This window comes from Delphinapterus leucas, chromosome 8 (assembly GCF_059928025.1).
Source record: "Delphinapterus leucas isolate spDelLeu-1000000601 "Yukka" chromosome 8, BTC_Dleu_Yukka2, whole genome shotgun sequence".
Taxonomy (NCBI): domain Eukaryota; kingdom Metazoa; phylum Chordata; class Mammalia; order Artiodactyla; family Monodontidae; genus Delphinapterus; species Delphinapterus leucas.
The window spans coordinates 10,017,501-10,040,153 of record NC_143136.1 but is presented as its reverse complement, the minus strand read 5'-3'; the positions used below and the strand labels follow the sequence as shown (position 1 = coordinate 10,040,153).

Genomic DNA, 22,653 nt, shown 5'->3' with positions numbered 1-22,653 from the left:
TCATTTAATACTCATAACCAGCCGTGATGAGGGCTGTTGCCAAGTCCCTGCAAAGTCAAAGAAGCAGGCCCAGAGAGGTTGTGTAACTTGCCTAAGGAGCCCAGCTAGAAAACGGTAAGGATGGAAGCAGGATTGAGACTGCTGGCTCCAGAGGCTGTGGTCAAGTGGGACGGGTAGTGGTCTAGATGGGACCAGGTCTTCTGACTCTGGCACTTGGGGCTCATGTAACCTCAGGTAGCAAGCAGAGTCTCCAGGAAGTTCATTCTGAACCGGACAGTATGATAGTGGGGTGATGGGAAACAGCCCACATTTAAGTTCTAACTGTGTGAGATTTATCCTTGTGATCAGGGCATTCTGACTCCAGAGCCTGTGCTATTAAATTGTGTGTTATAATTTTTAAAAAAATATATAAAAGAGACCTTTCTAATTCTGTTCTGCACACTAACTGTGCCACTAACGTTATCTTTAGATCAGTCTGTATTTGCCACTCACTGATTCTCACATCCTGCCCATCCGTATCCGGTCACCTGGTCACTGCCAACCAGTGTCGCTTGGGAAGCTTCTAGGCCACGTGAAAACCGAGCGGCTATGACTATCTCCATATATGGTGTTGCCCTTCAGTGTGTCTGGTAACTCCGAGCCACCTTCCCTTGCTTCTGTCCCCGTATGAAGTCTTTTAGGGAGACCTCAAAGCTTTTGAGGCACCCTTATCACATCAGTGTAAACAGGAGGCCACCAATGGTTTGGACAAACCTGTTGCCAAAGTCAATAACCTCCTCTTAGATTCTCCCGCAGTATTTGGTGCTATTGACAACCCCCTTCTTTTTGAAAGTATTGCCAAAAATTTCAAGAAAACTATCAATCACCCTTGATAAAATTTCCTCCCAAAACAGAAATTGGATTGACCATAATCTATAATTCATCTTATATTGTGCAACACATGTATATGACACATCAGTGTTTTACTATTTAAAAAAAAAGTCACCTCCTGCTTCCAAGAAATTGTAGTAAAAATCAAAATGGAAACTACAGCAGAGAGTTTATTACTTAATTCACTCAACATCCAACACACCATATTCATACATTTCCGGATTACCGATGACTCAAAAATCCTCTTTGTAGTGGCATTTGACGTAGAAATTAAAGCAAAACGTCAACATATTAGCAAATCTGGAGCAGAAGCTTCTTTGCTGAAAATAATATTTTTCCTCTCCAAGAAACGTTCTCTTCTCGAGAGAAATGAGTGTTGCATCAAGACAACGTCTCTGTGAAGACTTGTGGAAGTTTTGTTCTCTGGTGACAAGAACCTGGCTTGAATTCATTCATTCATCAAACAAGATCATGTCTCATGATCAGACTTGCAAACATGAAAGCACAGTGATAAATTTTCAACAGGAAGCATACTTCCCACTGCTAGAGAGTTCTTATGCACATATCTGGAGCTTCAGAGGTCAATTAATTGATGTTAATTAACCTGGAAACAGTTTTTCTCACAAAGGAAATGTAGTTTTCCTATGGAAACATAAGCTTTTCAAGGACATTCAGAACTCAACTAAATAGAAAACGCCTCTTTTCAAGCATCCAGTCCCCGCTTTGGGGCAAAATGGCCTAGTATTTCTCCTCTTAAGGAGAGTCCTGTTTGATATGAGAAAGTTGAAAGCATGACATGGTTTTGAATCACATGTTTGTACCAGGAGAGTCCTCAGCTCGCAGTGCGGCTACACACACAGGAAAAGAGTGTAATAAAATGACCAAGAACATGGGCTTGGGAGCCCAGCAGAGAACCTGGGTTCAAACCTCAGTCCCAACAGTTATGGGCACGTGCACCTGGCACGGCGGAGACCATGAGAATGTTCGCCACACCGACTCCTCTTCCCAGGCAAAACCTCTAGGGACCAAGGGACCAAATTCTGGCAAACGGCATGTGGCGGAAGTGACATAACGACACGTCCAGGCACTCGTCTCAGAGCATCACACAAGACCCTCCAGATCCCTGAGTTACCACCTGGAGGCCAAGTGCCTTCATCCAACTATGACACAGCAGAAACTTAACCTTTGCTTGGAAGCCACTGAGATTTGGGGATTGGCGTGTGACTACAGTCGAGCGTCCCTCTAATATTCTTGGCCAAGTTACAAAATCCCCTGTGCCTCAGATTTCTCATCTACAAAAATGGTATAATTAAGAGTGTTTAACTAGGAGATTGTTCTAAAGAGCAGCCTTGGAAAGCACTTAGCACAGCCCTGGCACGTGGTTACACTGAATAAACACTAGCTATTAGCGTGTGCACGCGTCTGTGTGTTTGTGTGCATGTGTGTGTGTACTACAGTAAAAAGCAGGTGGAGAGGGACTTCCCTGACAGTCCAGTGGTTTAGGACCCTGGGCTTCCACTGCAGGGGGTGTGGGTTCGATCCCTGGTCTGGGAACTAAGATCCCACATGCTGTGGAGTGCGGCCAAAGAAAAAAAATGTTAAGAAGAAAAACAAAGCAGATGGAGAGATAGAGCTAGATGCTCTATAAAAGGGGAAAAAAGGGCTGTTCCCACAGGACGTGGGGACTGATAAAGTAGAAACCGGCCTAAGAGAACTGCAGGAACAAGTCAGGAGGTAGCTGAGCAAAGAGACAGTTAGGTACCAGATTTCCTAGATCTCTTCTACCTCTGCTTGGGATGTCCTAGAGCATGAGGAAAAATGGAGGCTATGGGGGAAGGAATCCCACAGCCCCAGTTCCAGGAAAGGCCAGTGAAGTTGCTACTGGAAGTCAGAGAGACCCTGATAGAAACAGGATGGCTGAGAGACCCCAGCCGATGTGAGGTCACCTTTGGATAAAGTAGAAGGTGAGAGAGATGAAGACAGAGCTACAGATTCAAGGAGAGCAGAAAAGATTTTAACTAGCTGCTGTGGTTCTCTAGCTGCTTTGCATTTCTGTTAAACATGAAAGAATTTCTTTTATGCGCTGGGGTTTCCTCACAGATGCAAAACTGTATACAAACTCTATGCCGTTCAAGAGCCAGAAAACAGCGTGATGTAAACGTCAGCGGAGATTATGTACAGTCGTTTAAACTGTGGCCAGTATACAAAGGTATGTATCTCTGAAATGAAACCGTATGTTATTTCATGAAAACTGGATAGATTTAAACCTGTAATATTCAGGAAATTGAAGAACAACTGTTCGAAAGTCGTTTATTAAAACCATAGCAACTTACAAATGTGGTGTTATAGTTTTGTTGTTTTAACAGAAGAAATAAGAGATGATCACTTTGTAAATCAAGACCTGTTTGCCGTATCTCAGCTTCCAGCACCATTCTAATGAATTTACTGGAAATCACCAAACTGTCCCTGAGTCTAATTATCAAAATCCAATTCTTAGAGTGCAACTCTCTGTTCCCGAAGCTAACCGAAAGCCAAAGTACTATTTCTATTGTTATTGTTGTTATTAGAAGAACCAAGGAGAATGCTGTATGTCTATATGTGCCACCTGGAAACACCCAGAAAAAGCCATGAGGTGCTATCCACGTGGAGGATATTAAATCATCTCAGATGACAGAGGTGAAATTCTTCTCCCCACTAATAAGCAAAAAATAATTTACACTGCTTCTGGAAATTCCAAATCGATGGTTAAACACGACAGTGCAGAAATGCCTAAAATAAGAGTAAGCACAGTTAAAAATGTATGAAGTATCCAGTCATTCCAAATTCTATCAGCAGCTTTCTAGAGAAGGGGGCACAGTGTAAAGGTTTCATATACGATGTACTTATAGAAATGGAGTATCTCTGAAGAAGAAAAATAAAGTTAGAGTAAAAGATAAAATATCCCAATTTCAAACCACAGATACAAAAATCAAATTCATATTAATTAAATACTTTGCTGAAAATCAAAAAATTTTAAATGCCTGGTAGAAAATATACTTGAATATCTTTTAGATCTTTAGGAAGGAAAATATTTTCTTAAAGAGGACATAAAATGGGGCTTCCCTGGGGGCGCAGTGGTTGAGAGTCCGCCTGCCGACGCAGGGGACACGGGTTCGTGCCCCGGTCCGGGAGGATCCCACATGCCGCGGAGCGGCTGGGCCCGTGAGCCATGGCCGCTGAGCCTGCGCGTCCGGAGCCTGTGCTCCGCAACGGGAGAGGCCACAGCAGTGAGAGGCCCGCGTACCGCAAAATAACAAAACAAACAAACAAACAAAACCATGTAAATACTAAGATCATATAAAGAGGAAAACAAAGGACGGATCAACTCAAGATTCAGGGTGACTGTTGGCTCTGGATGGGGAAGGGAGACCGAGGGATGGGCTGACGAGGAGACTATATGGTTAGTCATCAGGTTGAACTTCCGGTTTTGGTGGTGGCTCCACCAGTGATTACTGCATATTAAAATAGCTAAGTAAATATAGAAAAGCACGCTATGGACAAGATGAGAGAGTATCACGAACCAAGCATTATGGTCATTCCAATTCTATGCACCTGAGTTCCTTTAAAAATAGAGAAATCTCCTCTGAGAACAGACCTGAATAAAATATCAAACAAATCATTTCAGTCCAAACAGTGACAAGCTCCACCTACCAGCCCTGATTGAGACTATTTATAGAAGGATCTTTATTCGTCCTAGCATCACTTGTAAGAGAGAAATAAAACTGAAACTCTCTTAAAGACCCATCAATAGAGGAGTGGTTTAAAACATCAGGCCACGTTCATACTCGTTCATTAATCCATCTCATCAGCACATTGTCTGAGCGTCCCGGGTTCATCAGACACGGTGCGACACAATGGTGAACGGAACTGATTCAGGTTCTGCTCTCACAGGGTTGACTCTGGGGGGGAAGACACGCAGGAATCAAAGAATCACACGTGTACACATGCACCGCAAACAGATGAGGGCTGTGAAGGAAAGGAACGCCCAGCTATGAAAGAGGAAAAGGGAAGGAGACCTAGACTGAAGCATTCAGCTGAGGCTTCCCAAGGAAAGGGGGGCATTTAACAAGGTCCAAAATAGAAACCAGGCAAAAGGGAGGCAGCAGAGAGAGCTGTCCGGGCACAGAGACGGGGAGGTGGTCCTGCAGCAGCTCATGCAGGCAGGGAGATGAAAGGCCAAGGTAGCTGGTCCCGGAGCAAGGTGAGCAGTGGGGTGAGATGGGGCTGGAAAGGTGAGTGAGCGACAGATCACGGAGGAGAAAGAGGACGAGGATTCTGGTCTTTATCTCAAGAGCGATGGGAAGAAGGGGATTAAATGGGAAAGCAACTACATCAGATCGGCACTGGAAAATAATCACCGAGGAGAATGGACAGTCTGGGGGCACTGACATAACGAAAGCCAGGGCCCACTTTGGCGTGATCACTCTGGCTCCAGGGCACAGCACGGTCGAGAGGAGACAGAGAAAGAGTGAGAGGTTATCTCAGTTACACAGACAAGGGGCAAAGGCAGCTAGCCTGGGCGCAGTGGCAGTGGGGCTGCAGAGGAGGGGGGGGATTTGCCAAGTCTTTTGGTGGTAAGATGGAGAACACTTGGAGGCAGAAAGGACAGAGGGTGGGGGTCACTTAGGGTGACCTGTAGATGTCTGGCTTGTAGAAATAGATGGAACACCAGAAGCTGAGCTGTGTGGAGCTGGGGATGTGATGAACTCAGTTTGGGAATGACTGGGCTTAAGGTGGCCTGGAACATCTGAATGGAGATGGCAAGTAGGCAGTAGTCTCACCTGGAGATACAAATTTAGGAGGTGTGCTACGAAATTGTTAAAATGAATAAGGTAGCCCCATATGTACTGACACAGAAAGATATGTATGATCTACTGGTAAATATACACTGAAAAAAGTAAGCTGTAGAGCCATGTGTATACTATAATCACTTTTTTTAAATATATAGAAAAATACTTAATCATCTGATCTGCAAGGGAAACACACACACACACACACACACACACACACACACACACACACACACTGGTCTGGAAAAAATACATCAAACTATTAACCTACCCTTATTATAGAGTTTGAGCTGGGATAGATGAGTGAAGGGCTTTCACTTTTTTGTTTATGAATTTCTGCATGGATGGGCCTTGCTTCTTACAATGAGCACTTAATCACCCCGACTCCCACTTCACTCCATCCCCACCTCCTACATCGCCCTGAATCCCTGCCCAGTGGCAGACGTTGGCAACAGGCTGAGATGGAAAAAGAAAGATGATGTCAGCTTTCCATTATATTGATAATAAAAAAGGAGTAATTTGGTGTTTGCTTTTAAGCTGCATCAAAACAGCTGTACCAAAATGTTCACCAATAAAACGCCGTTCCTGCTCCTTGAGGGTTTATAACCGAGTTGGCTGAGCAGTAAGTCAATAAGATGACTGCCAGAGCACAGAAGTCTGTTGTCCTCTGCCCTCTCCTAAGAGGCACCCTTTGTGCTCCGAGGATCTGAAAGTCTCATGTAAGATCAATGAATCCCACATACTAACCAAGGAATATTAAAGACTTGCCCCATTGTGCAGGATGGTGTTCCAAGAACTTGGAATAATGAACACACATGAACACAAGGAAATGAACACAAATGAGAGGACTGGGTGGCATTACCTAACACCCTGCATAGTTTAGCCTAAATTCTTCTTAAGTTACTTAGCATAATCACTCAGCACAGCGCCAGCCCACACTCAGTACATATTTGCAGAATTGTCTTTGAAACATCCAGGCCTCTATTTGACCAGGAATATCATTAGTCCAGAGCAAAAATGGTGGAATGCTAAGACAGAAGCACCCTAACGTCAGAAAGCTAGCCAAAGAACATGATGTTTATCCCCACAGGAACTTCCTTCCTCCATTCCCATCAGCATGGGCTGATGGAACCAAATGAGACCTTAAAGTCACCTGTCCAACGATGTATGCTTAACCATCCTTAATTAATAAGTGTCTATTCTACAGAGAGACACATAGCAACTATGAACTGTGGAAACCTTACCAGCAAGGCAAACACAGGTAAAGTTGCCCCCATCTTGCTTTTCATTCGCATCAACACAGCTTGCATTGTTCTGGCAGGGTTTCCTCTGGCAGGCGTCAAATTCTTCACAGAAAGTACCCGTGTACTGATCATCACAGTTACACGAAAAAGTTGCCTAAAACACAAACATATGGTGTATGTTACTTGAGTCCCCTAAAATGTGTGCGCTGACCGTGAAACGCAAAGTTCAAACGTACCACTTATTTTTATAATTATACCAACACTAAGTATTTTAATCGTATCACTTATATCATGATCTGATTAAAATCACAGCTTTAAAAAACAGTCTATTTCTTTACAGTTTAATTTCAAACATGTTTTTTATTGATACGTATCGCAATGGTTTTCAACCTTCCTAAACCATAAATGGAAAGAATAATTATTTTAAGCAAAAAATAAAGTTTTGTTGACCTGACATGGAAATGAGAATTATGCCAGAGCAGATATATTGAGCTACAGTCATTAAATTAGATGTCACTCCAAATGAAATCCTTCAGCATAGACAGTGCCTGCGACAAAAGCATCATGAAATGTGGCACGGGGCCCACCCTTCCAGATCACTGAGAGAATTTACCAAACCACTCTGTAAATGAGGCTCAATGTGCAGCCACGCAGATGACCTGAGTGTAAGGGAAAATAAAAAGGACCGTTTTGTTTGGTTTGTTATACTAGTAAAAGACCATAACGCAGACCCAGAGAACTGCATTTGACTGGAAGCTTCATTTCTGAGGCCGTTGTAAAATCCAAATAAAACTGAGCCTTCCTGCTCTCTTCCTAATGCTGGCCTGAGGGTGGTGATGCATCTAAAAAAAACACAGATCCGGCTCCAAAGCCTTGTGTAGATGTGACTGCAGATTCTCATGAAGAATGGAGAGGAGGAAGCAAAGGAGAATGGCATAAATAAAACTTACTGCATAAAAAAATTAAAAACAAAACAGACCAAAGCACCCTTCCCAGCTCTCCCCAAGCCCCACACATCAGGCAGGTGTTTCAAAGCCCCACCCACAGCCTCTCCCAGCCCTGCCTACCTCCCTCCCTCTGAGGCGGTGGGGGACCCAGCCCCCTGCCCTTGATCTTACAGAGACTCTCTGGGCTCCTCCAGGTATTGTTAACTCAGGATCCCACCCTGTACCCACCCGCCCCCACCAAGCACTACATAACATCTTTTCTCTTAAAAAACAAAAGGGTTGTCTTCTTCTCTTTAATTTTTTTTGTCTCTTAATCAAGTTTTATACTTCTTGTCCATTTCTTGATTAATTTACTCCTGAATATTTAGATTTCTTTGTAGCTATTGCTAATGAGATCCTTTCCTCACCTCTTTCTTGTAATACCCATGATACTTGCTAGCGGTTATTACTGACATGTAAAGTGATAACGTTATGTTACCTGTCATCACCCTGGGCTCTCATTACAGGTCAGAGGTTTTAGTTGATTCTCTTGAGTTTTTCGGATAAAACAAGCCCCCCCGCAAAACACAAAGGGAACATCAATTGCAAATCATGATAATGTCACCTTCTCTTCTCTAGTCCTCATGGTTACATTGGTGGCACATCCAGAATAATTTTGATTTCAAAGGGAGGTTTGTAGAATTGATCACTAAGTAGAATGCTTGGAACAATGATCAAATTTTATCAAATGCCATTTTAGCTTCTATTTTTAAAAAGTATCTTTTCTATCTCTAACCTATCAGTATGTGAATTGAATGTTTAAATTCCCTACTATTGACTCCTTACATTCCTGGAAGGAAAACCCACAGAGGTCATTAGGTAAAATTGTTTTATGGCTGCATTCTGTTTGTAGTTATATTTCTATGGCTTCCATCTAACTTGCCCTAACCCACAGACTCCTTTTCTAAGAAAAGCTGTCCCTTGCATGGTGAGATCATAGTTTACACCATAAGAGGATGCCCCTTGTCACAAGCGACTAAACCAGGAGTGGATGGAGCTCTGACCTCAGCAACCAACCAAGAAGCCAGACAGTCAAACATGATATTTAGCTCAACCAAAAGGGCCAGATTTTATGTAGGTGTCTTTCTTTTGTTAGTTGAAGTTGTAGTTGTTGTTAAGGGAATAGGACACGTCCTTATAAACTGCATAATCAAGTCCTCTTTAGCTTAAGGACACACTCATCAATTATATCTTAGAAACTAGAACAACTGGAATAAAAGCAATGGCTTTTTCTACTTAAGTTAGAGGTAAGTTTTCTGCCTTCTGTTTCTATCATCTCATACCTCCTTGTGGCAAACGGAAGTTCCCTCTGCATTCTAGCAATAGTTGACTTCTTATCTGTTTTTTTCTTGATGCTGTGCGTTTTTTCCCCTTTTGTGTGTTTGTATAGACTTTGCAGTTGAAAGCTGGGAAAAGCTCATTAAGGACTATTAGAAAGGCAGCCTTGTAATTAGGAAACTCCTTTTCTGTCTTCTACCCAAATAGATGCTTCAAAGAAGACGTACAGGTGGCCAGTAGGCAAATGAAAGGACGCTCAACATCGCTAATTACTAGAGAAACGCAAATCAAAGCTACAGTGAGGTATTATATTGCTCTGGTCAGAATGGCCATCATTAAAAAGTCTACAAATAACAAATGCTGGAGAGGATGTGGAGAAAAGGAAACCCTCCTACGCTGTTGGTGGGGATGTACATTGGTGCAGCCACTATGGAAAACAGTATGGAGGTTCCTCAAAAAACTAAAAATAGAGTTGCCATAGGATCCAGCAATCCCATTCCTGGGCATGTATCTGTAGAAAACTCTAATTTTAAAAGATAACGCACCCCAATGTTCAGGGCAGCACTATTTACAATAGCCAAGACATGGAAGCAACTTAAATGTCCATCAACAGATGAATAAAGAAGATGTGGTACATATATACAATGGAAAATTACTCAGCCATAAAAAAGAACAAAATAATGTCACTGCAGCAACATGGATGGACCTAGAGATTGTCATCCTGAGTGAAGTAAGTCAGAAGAAGAAAGACAACTACCATATGATATCACTTATATGTGAAATCTAAAATATGATACAAGCAAACTTATTTACCAAACAGAAACAGACTCACAGACATAGAAAACAAACTTATGGTCACCAAAGGGAAAAGGGGGTGGGGAAGGGATAAATTAGGAGTTTGAGATTAGCAGATACAAACTACTATATATAAACAAGGGCCTACTGTATAGCACAGGGAAGTATATTCAATGTCTTATAATAAACCATAATGGAAAAGAATATGAAAAAAATATTCATATACATATATGTATAACTGAATCACTGCTGTACACCAGAACACAACATTGTAACTCAACTATACTTCAATGAATAAATAAAAATTAAAAAATCGATCTCTCTTCTAAGGAAAATCTTGTCCTTGCTCAAATGGACAACAGTGCACAACGTTGATATTTGCAAGAGGCTGTCTGGAGCCCCTTGTGCATCTGCAGAGCTGTGATCGCCTTTGAATGTAAAAGCTGTGCATACCCAGCAGGCACAATTCCAAACCGGGCCTCAGCATCATAATAAATTACTCCATGTGACTAGTTTTGGCAGCTGTCCACTAAAAATTACTTGGTTTGTATCCAGTCATTCCATTTTTCAGATAAATTTCTCTGGTCATTTGGGGGATACATTTTGCATATAATTCATCTGGCAAGTTCCATGGAAAATATGTTACTTGTGAAAATAAATTATTAAACGCCCCAAATCAAATGTCTTTCAGTTAGCGTTGATTGAATTTATATATATATATATATATATATATATATACTTTCTTTTTAAATTGAAGTGTAGTTGAATGAATTGAAAGATAAAACGAAAGCCGCGCATTTTGTTTTAAGAAGGAAGCTTGAAAGAAACCTTAAGAAAATGTTGAAACAATTGCTTTTGACCAAGCAAAGAACTGAATTGATTCTAAAACTTTGACTGATGAATGAGGAAGAAGATTAACAAATGTTTACATACTCTTGACCATAAAATTTTAGTTAAATCTTTGCGTATTATGTGTCATGCTGTCCATAGAGTTAGATTTCTTCCAAAGTCTACTTTCTAAGAATGAAGAGCTTTCCTATAATATTAAAAGGATTTTTAAATAGCTTCAAGACTTTGACTTGTAAGGGGCCATAAATATTTATTAGGAAACTATGTTTTTAGCGTATTTATTGTAAAAACAACAAAAAAACTGTGTTTGATCACTGATGTATAAACTATTCTATCAACCTTGAGTTTAACCCACTGACTATGATAACAGTAACCTATGCCCAACTGAGTTAACTGGCATAAGAGACAAAATGGACTTAGTTAAAATTAGTAGCATAGCTAAGTTACAGAGAGGGACTTCCTTGCAAAATTATTATATATTTATAGGTAAAAATATTTTTTCAAGTAAAATGAAAAATGACCCTCAGAGATTAATTTTAAAAACCAATGCAGAATCTGTTTTTCTCAATAGCTTGAAGTCAAATATTCCATTCGTACAGTAATGAAGCTTTCTCACACAGCAGTAGGAAGCTTACTTTGAAAAGTTCTAGCTTAAAAAAATTGCAGTCATACCTGCGTTCACTTATTCACCCATATATATTGAGCACTTAAGAAGAGCCAGGCACTGTTCTGGGGACGCAAAAGTGAACAAGACTCTCTCGTGGAGATTATATTCTAGTGGGAGTGACTGACAAACGAAATGATTAATAATAAATTCGGTGATAAATGCTGTGGGGAAAATTAAGTAGGGAAGGGGAAGAGAAAGGTCCTATAAGAAACATCCCTTTAAAATCTACTACTGCGTTTACCATGAGGACGTTGGCAAGAGCGTATATGCCATACATCATTTTCTACCTCATTTATAAATTCCTTCCCAAGAAAATTCACTCATTTAAAAGTGTTGCTAGTCATAAGAACTGATGTTTTGTCCTCATGAATGATGGAGATTATGTGACTGCTCATTTTCTTTTCCTTTTTGATTTGGCTGCCATACACTCAGAGTCTGCTAGAAGTTCAGTTTTAACAACACTCTAGGGCTCTGTGACCTATATGACTGTTTCCGCTTTCCAACTAGGATATCACTTTTTAATTTATATTTTCTCTGACTCTAACTTATTTTCTTGTATTTTTATATTTCAATACTTTACAAAATAAAGAGCCAAATTTCTGAACAAATAAATCTAAATTCCCCCGCATGGCACACAGGTCATTGGCAACCTGGTCCCAGCTTACTTTTTCTGTCTCATCCTCTGCAATTTTCACCTCTCAGTAAAGCCTACTTGTCATGAACAAATCATCCCAGAGACAGAAGGGTTTTTTGTTGTTGTTTTTTGGCTGTGCTGGGTCTTCGTTGCTGTGCGCGGGCTTTACTCTAGTTGCGGCAAGTGAGGGCTACTCTTCGTTGCAGCGTGCGAGCTTCTCACTGCGGTGGATTCTCTCGTTGCAGAGCCCAGGCTCTACGCACGCAGGCTTCAGTAGTTGTGGCACACGGGCTCAGTAGTTGTGGCTTGCAGGCTCTAGAGCACAGGCTCAGTAGTTGTGGCACGTGGGCTTAGCTGCTCCACAGCATGTGGGATCTTCCCGGACCAGGGATTGAACCCGTGTCCCCTGCATTGGCAGGAGGACTCTTAACCACTGAGCCACCAGGGAAGACCAGAGAGAGAAGCTTTTTGAGGAGCTTTATTTTTCTCTTTCAGAGTCAGAATTTAGCAATTCTTGTTTACTTTCTCCCTTAAAGTATACAGAAAATATACATCTCTTCTTGGTGTCCCAGTGACATCAGTGAACATAAAAAACTCAGCCAACTAGACACTGAAGCTCATTGTTTATAGAGCTTGCTAATTATCTCTTTAATCTTCACCACATCTGTCAGGTGGGTATTCCCAGATCCATTTTAGGAGTTGAGAACAGACTCAACAGAGAGGTCAGATAAATTGTTTAAGGTGTCCCAGTTGGCAAGTGTAAGGTCAAGGCTTAAAACAATATCATCCAATTCCAAGTCCTTTTCCACTCACAGCTGCATATCATCCTATCATCACCGTGATGATCTACGGGTACCATAGACCCATGTGGGGACGTCCTTCACCCTTACTCTAAAATGACCCCCAATGATAGTAGTATTTTATTTCCAGCTCCAGATATCTGTAGTTTTTCCACCTCCTCCCTTGCTGTCTGGCTGTCTTCCCTACCAGCATCTTGACTGTTCTTTGGGTTCACTGATCCTAATTTCCTTCAGCCTTAAGAAAAATACCAACTCTATTCAAATAATGTGTCAAAATAGAGTAAAAACCTCCTTCCTGGGGGTTGAATGCATCTCTTGTACATAAAGTGCCTAATCACTCATGGACAGACTTGGAAACTTTGGGCGATTCTTCACCAGAATTGGAGGTCCTTGATGTCTGCATACATAATAGACATTTGAGTGTTCACTGAATAAAGCTGACTTTACAGTCTGCTCCTTAAAGGTAAGACCTGCATGAGAGTTCTGTGCAGGGTAAGGGTCCTCTTCTCCTACTTCCCTGTCTATCTCTGATGATCTTGTGATTTATTAGAATCAGAGCCACTTATACATTCTTCATCCACATCTTCATGCTAAAGGGGATGCTGGAACAAGGATTAGGAGGACAATTCCAAACCAAAACCTCTGAAAATGGAAAGGAGAGGATTTAAGCCACTCCCACCTAACAGACCCTCAAAGCCAACTTCAACTTCCGTCATGGATCAGCCTGATTCCAAACAACATCTGGGCGATTCATAGTTAAATGTCTGAACATCTGCAAGGTCAAAACTCTAGCTAATGAGTCGATAATTGCTGAAGCTAGGCGATGCAGACTTGAGAGTTTGCCAAATGACTCTCTCTACTTTTATGCATGTAGAAATTTCCCATAATAAAAAATTCACTGTTTTTATTTTAAGAGTCTGGCTAAATCCCAGGAAAGGAAAGATGAAACTTTGAAACATTAGAATCACATTTCAGCATCCTGTGTCCAGCTCCTCCCTGCGGGATGTGCTATTGCATTTACCGCAGGGACGTTGTGGAGAACATTGTGTGCACATCACCGCGTCCCCGTACATGAAGTCCCACTCCAGAAATTCATTTCACATCCGAGTGCCAGGAAAAGCTCTGCTTGCCCTAAGGGACTGACGTGTCTTCTGCTGTGGACAATATGAATCACATAACTGAGCATATTCCCCTCTGAACAGTGCAGTTTTCTTGAAGAGAAGGCTCAACCATTCCTAGGCCAAAGGAAGGCGTGGCCACCTCTCAGCTTGCCCAGCATGCCAGGGTCATGAGCAGGGCACAGCCAGCCCAGGCCACAGCTGGGAGAGAATTCCTGCTTACAGAGCCTACAGGGAAACATTCGGAAGACCTCTCTAAACTAGGAGTCCACACACGGCAGGGTCAAGAAGTAGAGTCTGTTTCCTACCGTTGCAAAGCTCTGGAATCTTTTTGCTCCCAGTTAACGGAGCGGCAATTGTCCGTGAAGATGATCCCCCCAGTAAGGGCTTTCTGTAGCCCCCTGACAGAGTGCTTATACTGCTCTAAGAGGACTTCAGGGAAGGAAGGCAATGAATCCTGTCTAACTCATGAAACAATGAAGCATTAGTCAGATTCTAACCTGAGCTGTCCCATCATGCCAACTGCATTGACCTTGAATCTGTGGAGATGGAGGCCACAGAAGCCTCATCCTCGTCGTTCTAAGCCAAGAGCTTATTATTCCAGCTCTAGGGACCACAGCAGGTGGTCATTCAGGTCTGAAATCACATGGTTGACAAACACTAAAACCTTGATAAAAAGCAGTGACCATAGCGCACATTTTTATTTCATTAAACACAGGTGGCCTGTAACTAAAGGGTCAGAAGATCAGTCTAGCAAGTTCTCTTAGACACGTAGAATTCAGCCTTTTACTAAATCCAGATTTAGTATTTCAAGAGACAGAAAGGATTATTTTAACATAAAACTTAAGAGACTATCTGGGAATTCTATTTATGATGTAAAAGTCCTTATAAATGCCTTTTCCTGAGCCCAGGCCACACAAGAACACCTGGAGCCCAGCCACAGAGACAAACTGTTGCCTCTTGTTGGGAACACAGTGCGCCATCTCAAAGGAAAACTCGTTATGAATTACATTTTTAAAATTCTTGTCCATTGGCTGGGCCTCACTGGTCTATTACTCACATTTAATTTAAACAACATACTCTCATTGCTTATAGCTCATAATCTTATTTTCCCATTAGTCTTAGATATGCTATTGCTCTTCTATTTGGGTTCATTAATTTCAAATGTAGTAGCTTATTTTTTTTCAAGCAAGCTTAGAAACATGCAGATCATCTAAACATTGGATGCAAGACGTGACATTCATGAATTCCTAGAACTCGTTTCTTTGGCTTAAACATTAAATTCTAAATGATAGAAACAATAATGAATGAGACAGCCATACTCTTTCCTTCCAAAAGACTTTGTAGTTTACTTGATTGCTCAAGGGTGAAGAAAGTAAATGTCTTTCAGGAAATTTTATAAAAACTTTCTTTCTAAAATTGGATGTATGGATTGGAGGAATGAAGATGTTCACAAGCAGTTTCCAACCTTATCCACGCAACTTAACAACTTATGTGTCCTCAGTACTCTGAGTGTGGCTGGAATTAGGCATAAGATTTCCAGGTAATCAGCCTCGACCTCCAGTTCACTCACATCTGTGTATTTATTTGCTGCAACATCCTAATCCACTAACAAAAGTAATATTTGACTTTTAAAGAAATGGATGTCGGGCTTCCCTGGTGGCGCAGTGGTTGAGAGTCCGCCTGCCGATGCAGGGGACACGGGTTCGTGCCCCGGTCCGGGAAGATCCCACAGGCCGCGGAGCGGCTGGGCCTGTGAGCCATGGCCACTGAGCCTGCGCGTCCGGAGCCTGGGCTCCGCAACGGGAGAGGCCACAACAGTGAGAGGCCCACGTACCGCAAAAAAAAAAAAAAAAAAAAAAAAAGGATGTCACTAAAAACTCATCTTTTATTGCACTTCCCTGAAAAAAATTAGCCTGATCCCACAAGTAAATGATATACCATTCTACTTTCTTATTTTAAAAATCAATTTAGCCTTCTAGTTATTTCCTTTGCTACATCAAAAGAAAATGATAAAGAAAAAGCTTTAATGAAATGGACATTTTGATGTATAAATTATTGATGAGAAGGATTCTTTGAAGAATAGAGATCCTCCCCAACGTCTTCTTCAAGTTCCCTCAGAAGGAAAACTCACTACGAATTATATTTTGAAATGTAAAGCTAAGATGATAAACCACTGATAGCTTTCTCCAAAGACGGAAAGCCAGTGGGGACATGGCAGGGGTCAAAACCATCATTTACTGAAGAAAGCCCCCGCCATATGCCAAGTACCGCGTAAGGATTCACTTAATCCTCCCAACAGTCTTGCAAGATCGGTATGATTTTTCTATTTCACCAATGAGGAAAGAGATTGGAGAATTTAAGCAGTTTGCTCAATGTCACACTGCTAGTCAGAGGCAGAGGGAGGCAGATTTGGTATCATTGTAAAGGCATTTTTACAATTTAACATATTGAGAAATGCGAGAAATTAAATTACAAAGAATGAGGGGCAGAGTTCAAATGACATTCTGAGAAAGGAGATGAGGGCAGCGTTTATGCACCGAGTGGGAATCTGAAGGGGCTGACCTCCAAAGGCCTCTTCCGCTCTTAGATCTGATGGACCTGGGTTTCAGTCCCAAATAAGCCATAAATCCCCACTGTCCTCCACCAAGTGATTCCATGCCACACTGAGGTGCTAACAACCTCCTAGTGGGTTTCTTTCCTGTTCTCCCTATTAGGTTGCCAGGGGTGCCATAACAAAGTATTGAATACCACAGGCTGGGTGGCTTAAACAACAGAAATTTGGGGCTTCCCTGGTGGCACAGTGGTTGAGAGTCCGCCTGCTGATGCAGGGGACACGGGTTCGTGCCCCGGTCCGGGAAGATCCCACATGCCGCGGAGCAGCTGGGCCCGTGAGCCATGGCCGCTGAGCCTGCGCGTCCGGAGCCTGTGCTCCACAACGGGAGAGGCCACCGCAGTGAGAGGCCCGCGTACCGCAAAAAAAAAAAAAAAAAGTGAACCCAGGAAATCTGATTCCAGGATCTCCCCTTTATGTAAAAGAAACTACGGTCAAAGTGAACCATGGACAACCATGTAGCTTAGTAAGAAAAAAATACTACATTGCCTGTTGAGATCCTATTCCTAGCTCTTCCATCTCTTTGACCTTGGGCAAGAAATTTACATTATTTATGACTTTGTTTTCTATTGGACCTCAGGTAATAATAGGAGAAAATGAAAGGAGATGTGCTATAACCAGAGATTCTTTTATTTATGTTGTTGGCTTTAAAATTTTAACTGTTGTAAGATCTACAATGATACAACAGATATTCGAGAACACCTATCCAATAACAAAGGGGTTCAGCACAGTCACTTACAGATAAAATGACTGCATCAGTGACACAGAAGGACTAAGTGGTTGACTGGTCCCTCTTCCCAGTTCCTGTTTTGAGTCAGGTGATGAAAATCAGCAAATCAAATCACAAGCTAGATTCAGGGACCGGGATATATAGGTGGAGACTAGAAATTAGGCTTGGGTAAGATCAAAACCCTCAATCTCTTTTTTCCCACTCAGATTGCACTGGCCCTTTACAAATCCCGGAGACAGGGAAGGTGAAGTGCTCAAATGGACGTGGAGACCAGGCAGGAGGTGCACTTGCACCTGATCCAGGTAAAAGGTACAGCACCTGATCCCTATAGAGAAGCCCCCAGCTCCCTTGCCCTGACTGTTCAAACATTCTGATTGCTCTGGGTCTATCCATAGATCGTTCCTGAGTGACAGTTTCTGTTCTTTGGGGGATAACCCATAGAGTTCTCAAGACCTCTGTCACCATGTGACACTCTAGACCCCAAAATGGGGAGACAAACCTGAAGAACTCCACCTGATGGACACTCATTCAATGGCTTCTCTCCCAGAACATCTCTCTCGTGTGTGGTTTCTCTTTCTTCTTTCTTCCCTCCATCTTCCATCCCCGTTTCCTGCTTATCCTCATTCCCTTTGGGCTCCTTCACATACATGGTCTATTACGTTCATGGGCCAAGGCTAACCCAACATTCATCCCCAATTCCTATCTTTAGCCAGTACGTGAGCCTTCCTCTGTACATTTATAACTTTAACCTATGTTTACTTTCCTCTTGGACCTAGAATTCTCCTTTGCCTTGGTCTTCAGATCTATTTTCCTCTTAATAGGTTATTTTACAGTTTACGTACTTTTGTGGATAGTCACAAAGCCAACCCAAAGAGAGAGACTGCAAATAGACAAAAAAGTAAACCACAGCAGAGTTGGTATAAAGGATCAGTTCAGCCTTCCTTATGGAGGGTGAATGCAATTCTTCAGCCCCTTGCTCTCCTACTGAAATGAGAATATACACATGAATCAAGATTCCTCTTCTTATTGTTATTGGTATCATAGCCTAAATTCCAAGAGGTCTGTCTTGATTATATGATCCCTGACACCACACCCGTGGCATTTAACTAAAACTATTTCTTCAGTATTGAATGGGAAAAAACTCTCTTTCCATCTTATTGCGAATGATTTCCTTTATATAGAGTCCCTGACCTGATGGATGTTTTCCTTTACTGAATTTACACTCACACAAACTGAAGTGACACCAGCAGATGTGGGAAGGCCCTATCATTCATTTTAATTAAATCTTATCTCACTAAATGTTTGCTGCTTTCATGATTTTAACATTGAACAAAAGGCAGGTTATATCTAATAGATGTGTTTCTCCAGGATAATTGGAAAAGAATCATTCTAACAACTTCCAAAAGAAACTCATCGAACGATCAAACTCAGGGATGGCAAAAGAATTAGCTAAGTTCACAGGCAAGGTGAATCTTGCTTGCTTTCAAACTGTTTTTATTAACCTATAATATTCTCAAGAAGCGATTTCGTTTAGGTGATAATTTAATCCTCCAATTCTGAATGAGAGAAAATCTGCATACAAATTTTTAATGTAAGAACACCAACACTGCTCATATCATCCTTCCAACAATTTCTTGGTTAGTATATTATATTTGAACCATTTTGATGCTTGAAGTTTCTTTTCTCATTCATTTATGACTCTTAGAATAGGATATCAGGTTTAGGTTCTTTATTGGAAAAAGAAAGGTATCGCATGCTTAATTCCCTAGAGCCTCAGGACTGCCGTCATCAGAGGGTGGTAATGAAATGTCCATGTCACAGAAAATCCTTGGGCTAGGACAGATTCATGTAAGTGCTGGAAAGAACCTTAATCTCACTTCCTGGTTCGTGTGCACAGGCTTGAGGAAGGCTGATACACCTAGCAGTGCTGTCATACAGGACAGTGCCCAGCGGAGAAGCCAATCTCAAATAATTTTCTCTAATCATAATTTTTAAATGCTTGTGTTGGAAAGGAAAAAAATTCCATGAGCTAGCCCAAATTCCTGCCTTCTCTGAGAGCGGCATATATAGGCTTCAGCTACAGAATGGGGCTCAAGGTCATTTACGGCATCGGATGAGCACTTCTAAGGCTTCTCAGACTCCTCTAAAATGAAACTAGTTTTGTTTATCTGGCATAACATCTGTCTCAGAAGTATGGCTCAAATGCCACCAGCCTCCCCTGTTTCTAAACTTAGGAAGAACTGAAAACCAAACACAAGACTCTGATTTGCTGACCAATCTGACAAATCTCACCTCCCCAAACCCAGGTCCCCCTCAGACCCAGCTCCTCCAGCTGGATTCTAGAATTACCTACTCTTCTCTCTCCTACTAAAATCAACCCCTGACTAAGCTAAGTTATTCCAGTTTTAATGACAGATAATACCTTAATGTGATACCATTTTAGGGACATTTGCATTTAAATAGGAAATCATGCCTTTATTAAAAGGAATTAAGCTCAAACACCAGGATTCTGGGCATCCCCGCCAGGCTGGTGTGTCAAGGAAATTTGGGATGAAGGGACCTCCCTAGATATCCTTGAATCTTACACTAAGTTTACACTCCTAGCCCACCGTATTCTGTCCACCACAATAGGCAACTAAATTGTACCAATGTCTAGCTATACTTTTATTTTTTAAAGCATTTTTTAAAAATTTCAGTTCAAAAGTTAAAAACCCTCATAATTAAAAAAAAAAAAAGTATCTCCTACTACTACTGCTGGCTGGTAACTATGGTTTTGCTATTTTTTAGAAGACCCTCTTATCAGGGTTCCTCTTGGCCAACAATTATACACTCATGAGTATTTCTGGCTAAAATTGGTATTTGCCAACACATTTGTTTTTTAACCACAAAATTAAAAATACATTTAGCTAAGCAGCGCTTGGAAACAATGGGTAAGAAGTAAAACAAACAGCTGATGGCCCATTTCTGTGGCCAACTGCACCCCTCTTGTCACAGCACAGATCTTAAAGACAAAACAGAAAACACTAGTATGTAGAGCATATGCTGGTGACTTGGATTCAAAAACTCAAGTATCAACTTTCTCCCAACAATTATCCTTTAAAATGAGAACTCTGAGAAGGAAATTAAAACGTGAGTCTAGCCCCAAATGATTACCGCTGAAGTCAGTTAAAATCTGTTGTATAGGCCAGAAGCATTCCCGCGTAGTTCAAAAGAGGATGAGGGGAAGCAGAGACGTCCAAGGATAACAGGGTTGAAATGCCAAGTGCAACAAGGGCCACAGGAAGGTGGCTCTCGATGGAGGCAACAGATGCCACTTTTATGGTCTGTGTACATGTCACCTTTTATTTACGAAGCACTTTACAAAATGCTTGCACATATAGGATCCCATTTTAAATTCCATTAGGATTTTCTCCAGCACCTCTACAGGCCTGTACTCCCAAGGTCTCCCATGCGCCACGGCCCTGTGATATGGACATCTCATGTTTCCCAATATCGGGCAGGGATACTGAGGCTCTAGGGAATTAAGTGATGTCATTTCAATAAATGCCAGAGTCAGATCCTGACTCCTGAACTGCCCCGTGTCCACTGGCCTCCACCGGGCCACAAAGCCTCCCACTTCATCAGAATGGTCTATACAGACGCAGAAGCCCACACTGACATCGCCTGGACCGAGTACAGACACCATGTGCTCTCTTTAAGCACACAGATATGTGGTGCAGCCTTGAATTCTCTCTCCAGCTAGACGACAATAAAAATAAGGCTCCATAGGCTTCTCAATGATCTAAACAAAACTAAAATGCTGGTTTTTGGAAGTACTACAAAATTGTAAAACTTCAACCCTTACTAAAATTAAGTCATCCCAAGAGGCTCAATATCCCCATGCAAAAATTCCAGTGAGGAAAATGTCATGTCACAGGACATGATGAATGGAAGATCCTTTCTACCAGGAAACAGCAGTGGAACTGATGTCTCATTAGCATCTGGTGAATTTCAGCCAAGCTAAATGGAAGGCGGTATTTTTGATTAATTTGCAAAATGAATTGTTCTTGTGATAGAAATGGAAGAATAATATTATACTAATCTAAATAAGGAAGTTGCTAAAATAAATTCGAGTGTATTATTTAGCAACTTGAAATAGCCCTCAGGCAAAAGTCAAGTTTGGGTGCTGCGTCTGATTTTAGGCATCGCAATATGATATCTTTTTTTTTAATCCCCCAAATCTTCCATGTGTGGAGAAATCCTTAAAATAGAAGATCAGACTTTGGTTTAAAAATCAATGAAAACAATTCAAGCTAAAAGAAGGGTGACCAGATTCCAGTACAAGTTCGCACAGTCTGTGACCCTGGGCTGTGGAGCAGCCCTTCCTTAACCTAATCCAAGTCCTAACTAACCCCATGCATCTTCCATTCCAGACCCCTACAAAACTTCTGCAGCAGACTGTCCTTTCATCACTTCAGCAGGTGCTTTCATGACATATAACCCATTCCTTTAATATGTTAGTTTCCACTAACCATTAATGCCTCTTGCATCAATGTTTACTTTTCTTGATTTTTAGGACTTTGTTCAATTCTCTGCTACTGACACCACGTGATGGTGATTACCTGATATACTTTGCTTGCCTGCACTGAAACATATACTAAAACAGAGACCAGATAATAACGAAGAAAAGGATAGAGGTAAAATGTAACGAAGAAAGCATATAAAGAAATGGAAAAGGTTAATAGGAAAGACAAACCAAAAACACACCAGCGAATCTGGGAAAACACTTATTGAATTATAATGCGGAGATAGAAGGAAGGGAGAAAAGTGAAATGTTTTAACTTTTTCTACAGCTATAGACCTAAACACATGTGCATGATTATTTTGAGAAAATATAAATAATATTGTATAAGCTGCTGTGAGTATTTCTGTTCATGTGCTTCGTATTCCCCAGTCTCCTGCCAAAGCGTTGTGACCCTGTGAAAACAAGATGTGTAAATGACAGCTCTGATGTCCTGCATAATAATGACCTTTGAATTCTGAACAGCTCTGGAACTGTCCACATTTGCCAGGGCCTCTGCTGACTCCTGGAAGATGATCACACTAGCATCCTCTGCACCCCTCCCTGCACACTGGAGCCCTAAATGTCCCTGCACATAACACACAGTCACCTCTGTCTGAGGCTAAGACACAGCTCAAATCTTCTGCCCAGAACCGTGTGGAAACCAACCACAGGCGTACAGAAGACTGTCGATTGCAT

General features: G+C 41.6%; 1 protein-coding gene across 1 annotated transcript in view; it reads right to left on the bottom strand.

Annotated features, from left to right (window-relative positions):
- DNER (delta/notch like EGF repeat containing) overlaps positions 1–22,653 on the bottom strand; it is a 321,696-nt gene that overhangs the window by 116,916 nt on the left and 182,127 nt on the right. Inside the window, exon 6 of the mRNA XM_022567889.3 lies at positions 6,944–7,097. Coding sequence (XP_022423597.2) covers positions 6,944–7,097 — 154 coding nt within the window. The remainder of the gene's footprint in view (positions 1–6,943; positions 7,098–22,653) is intronic.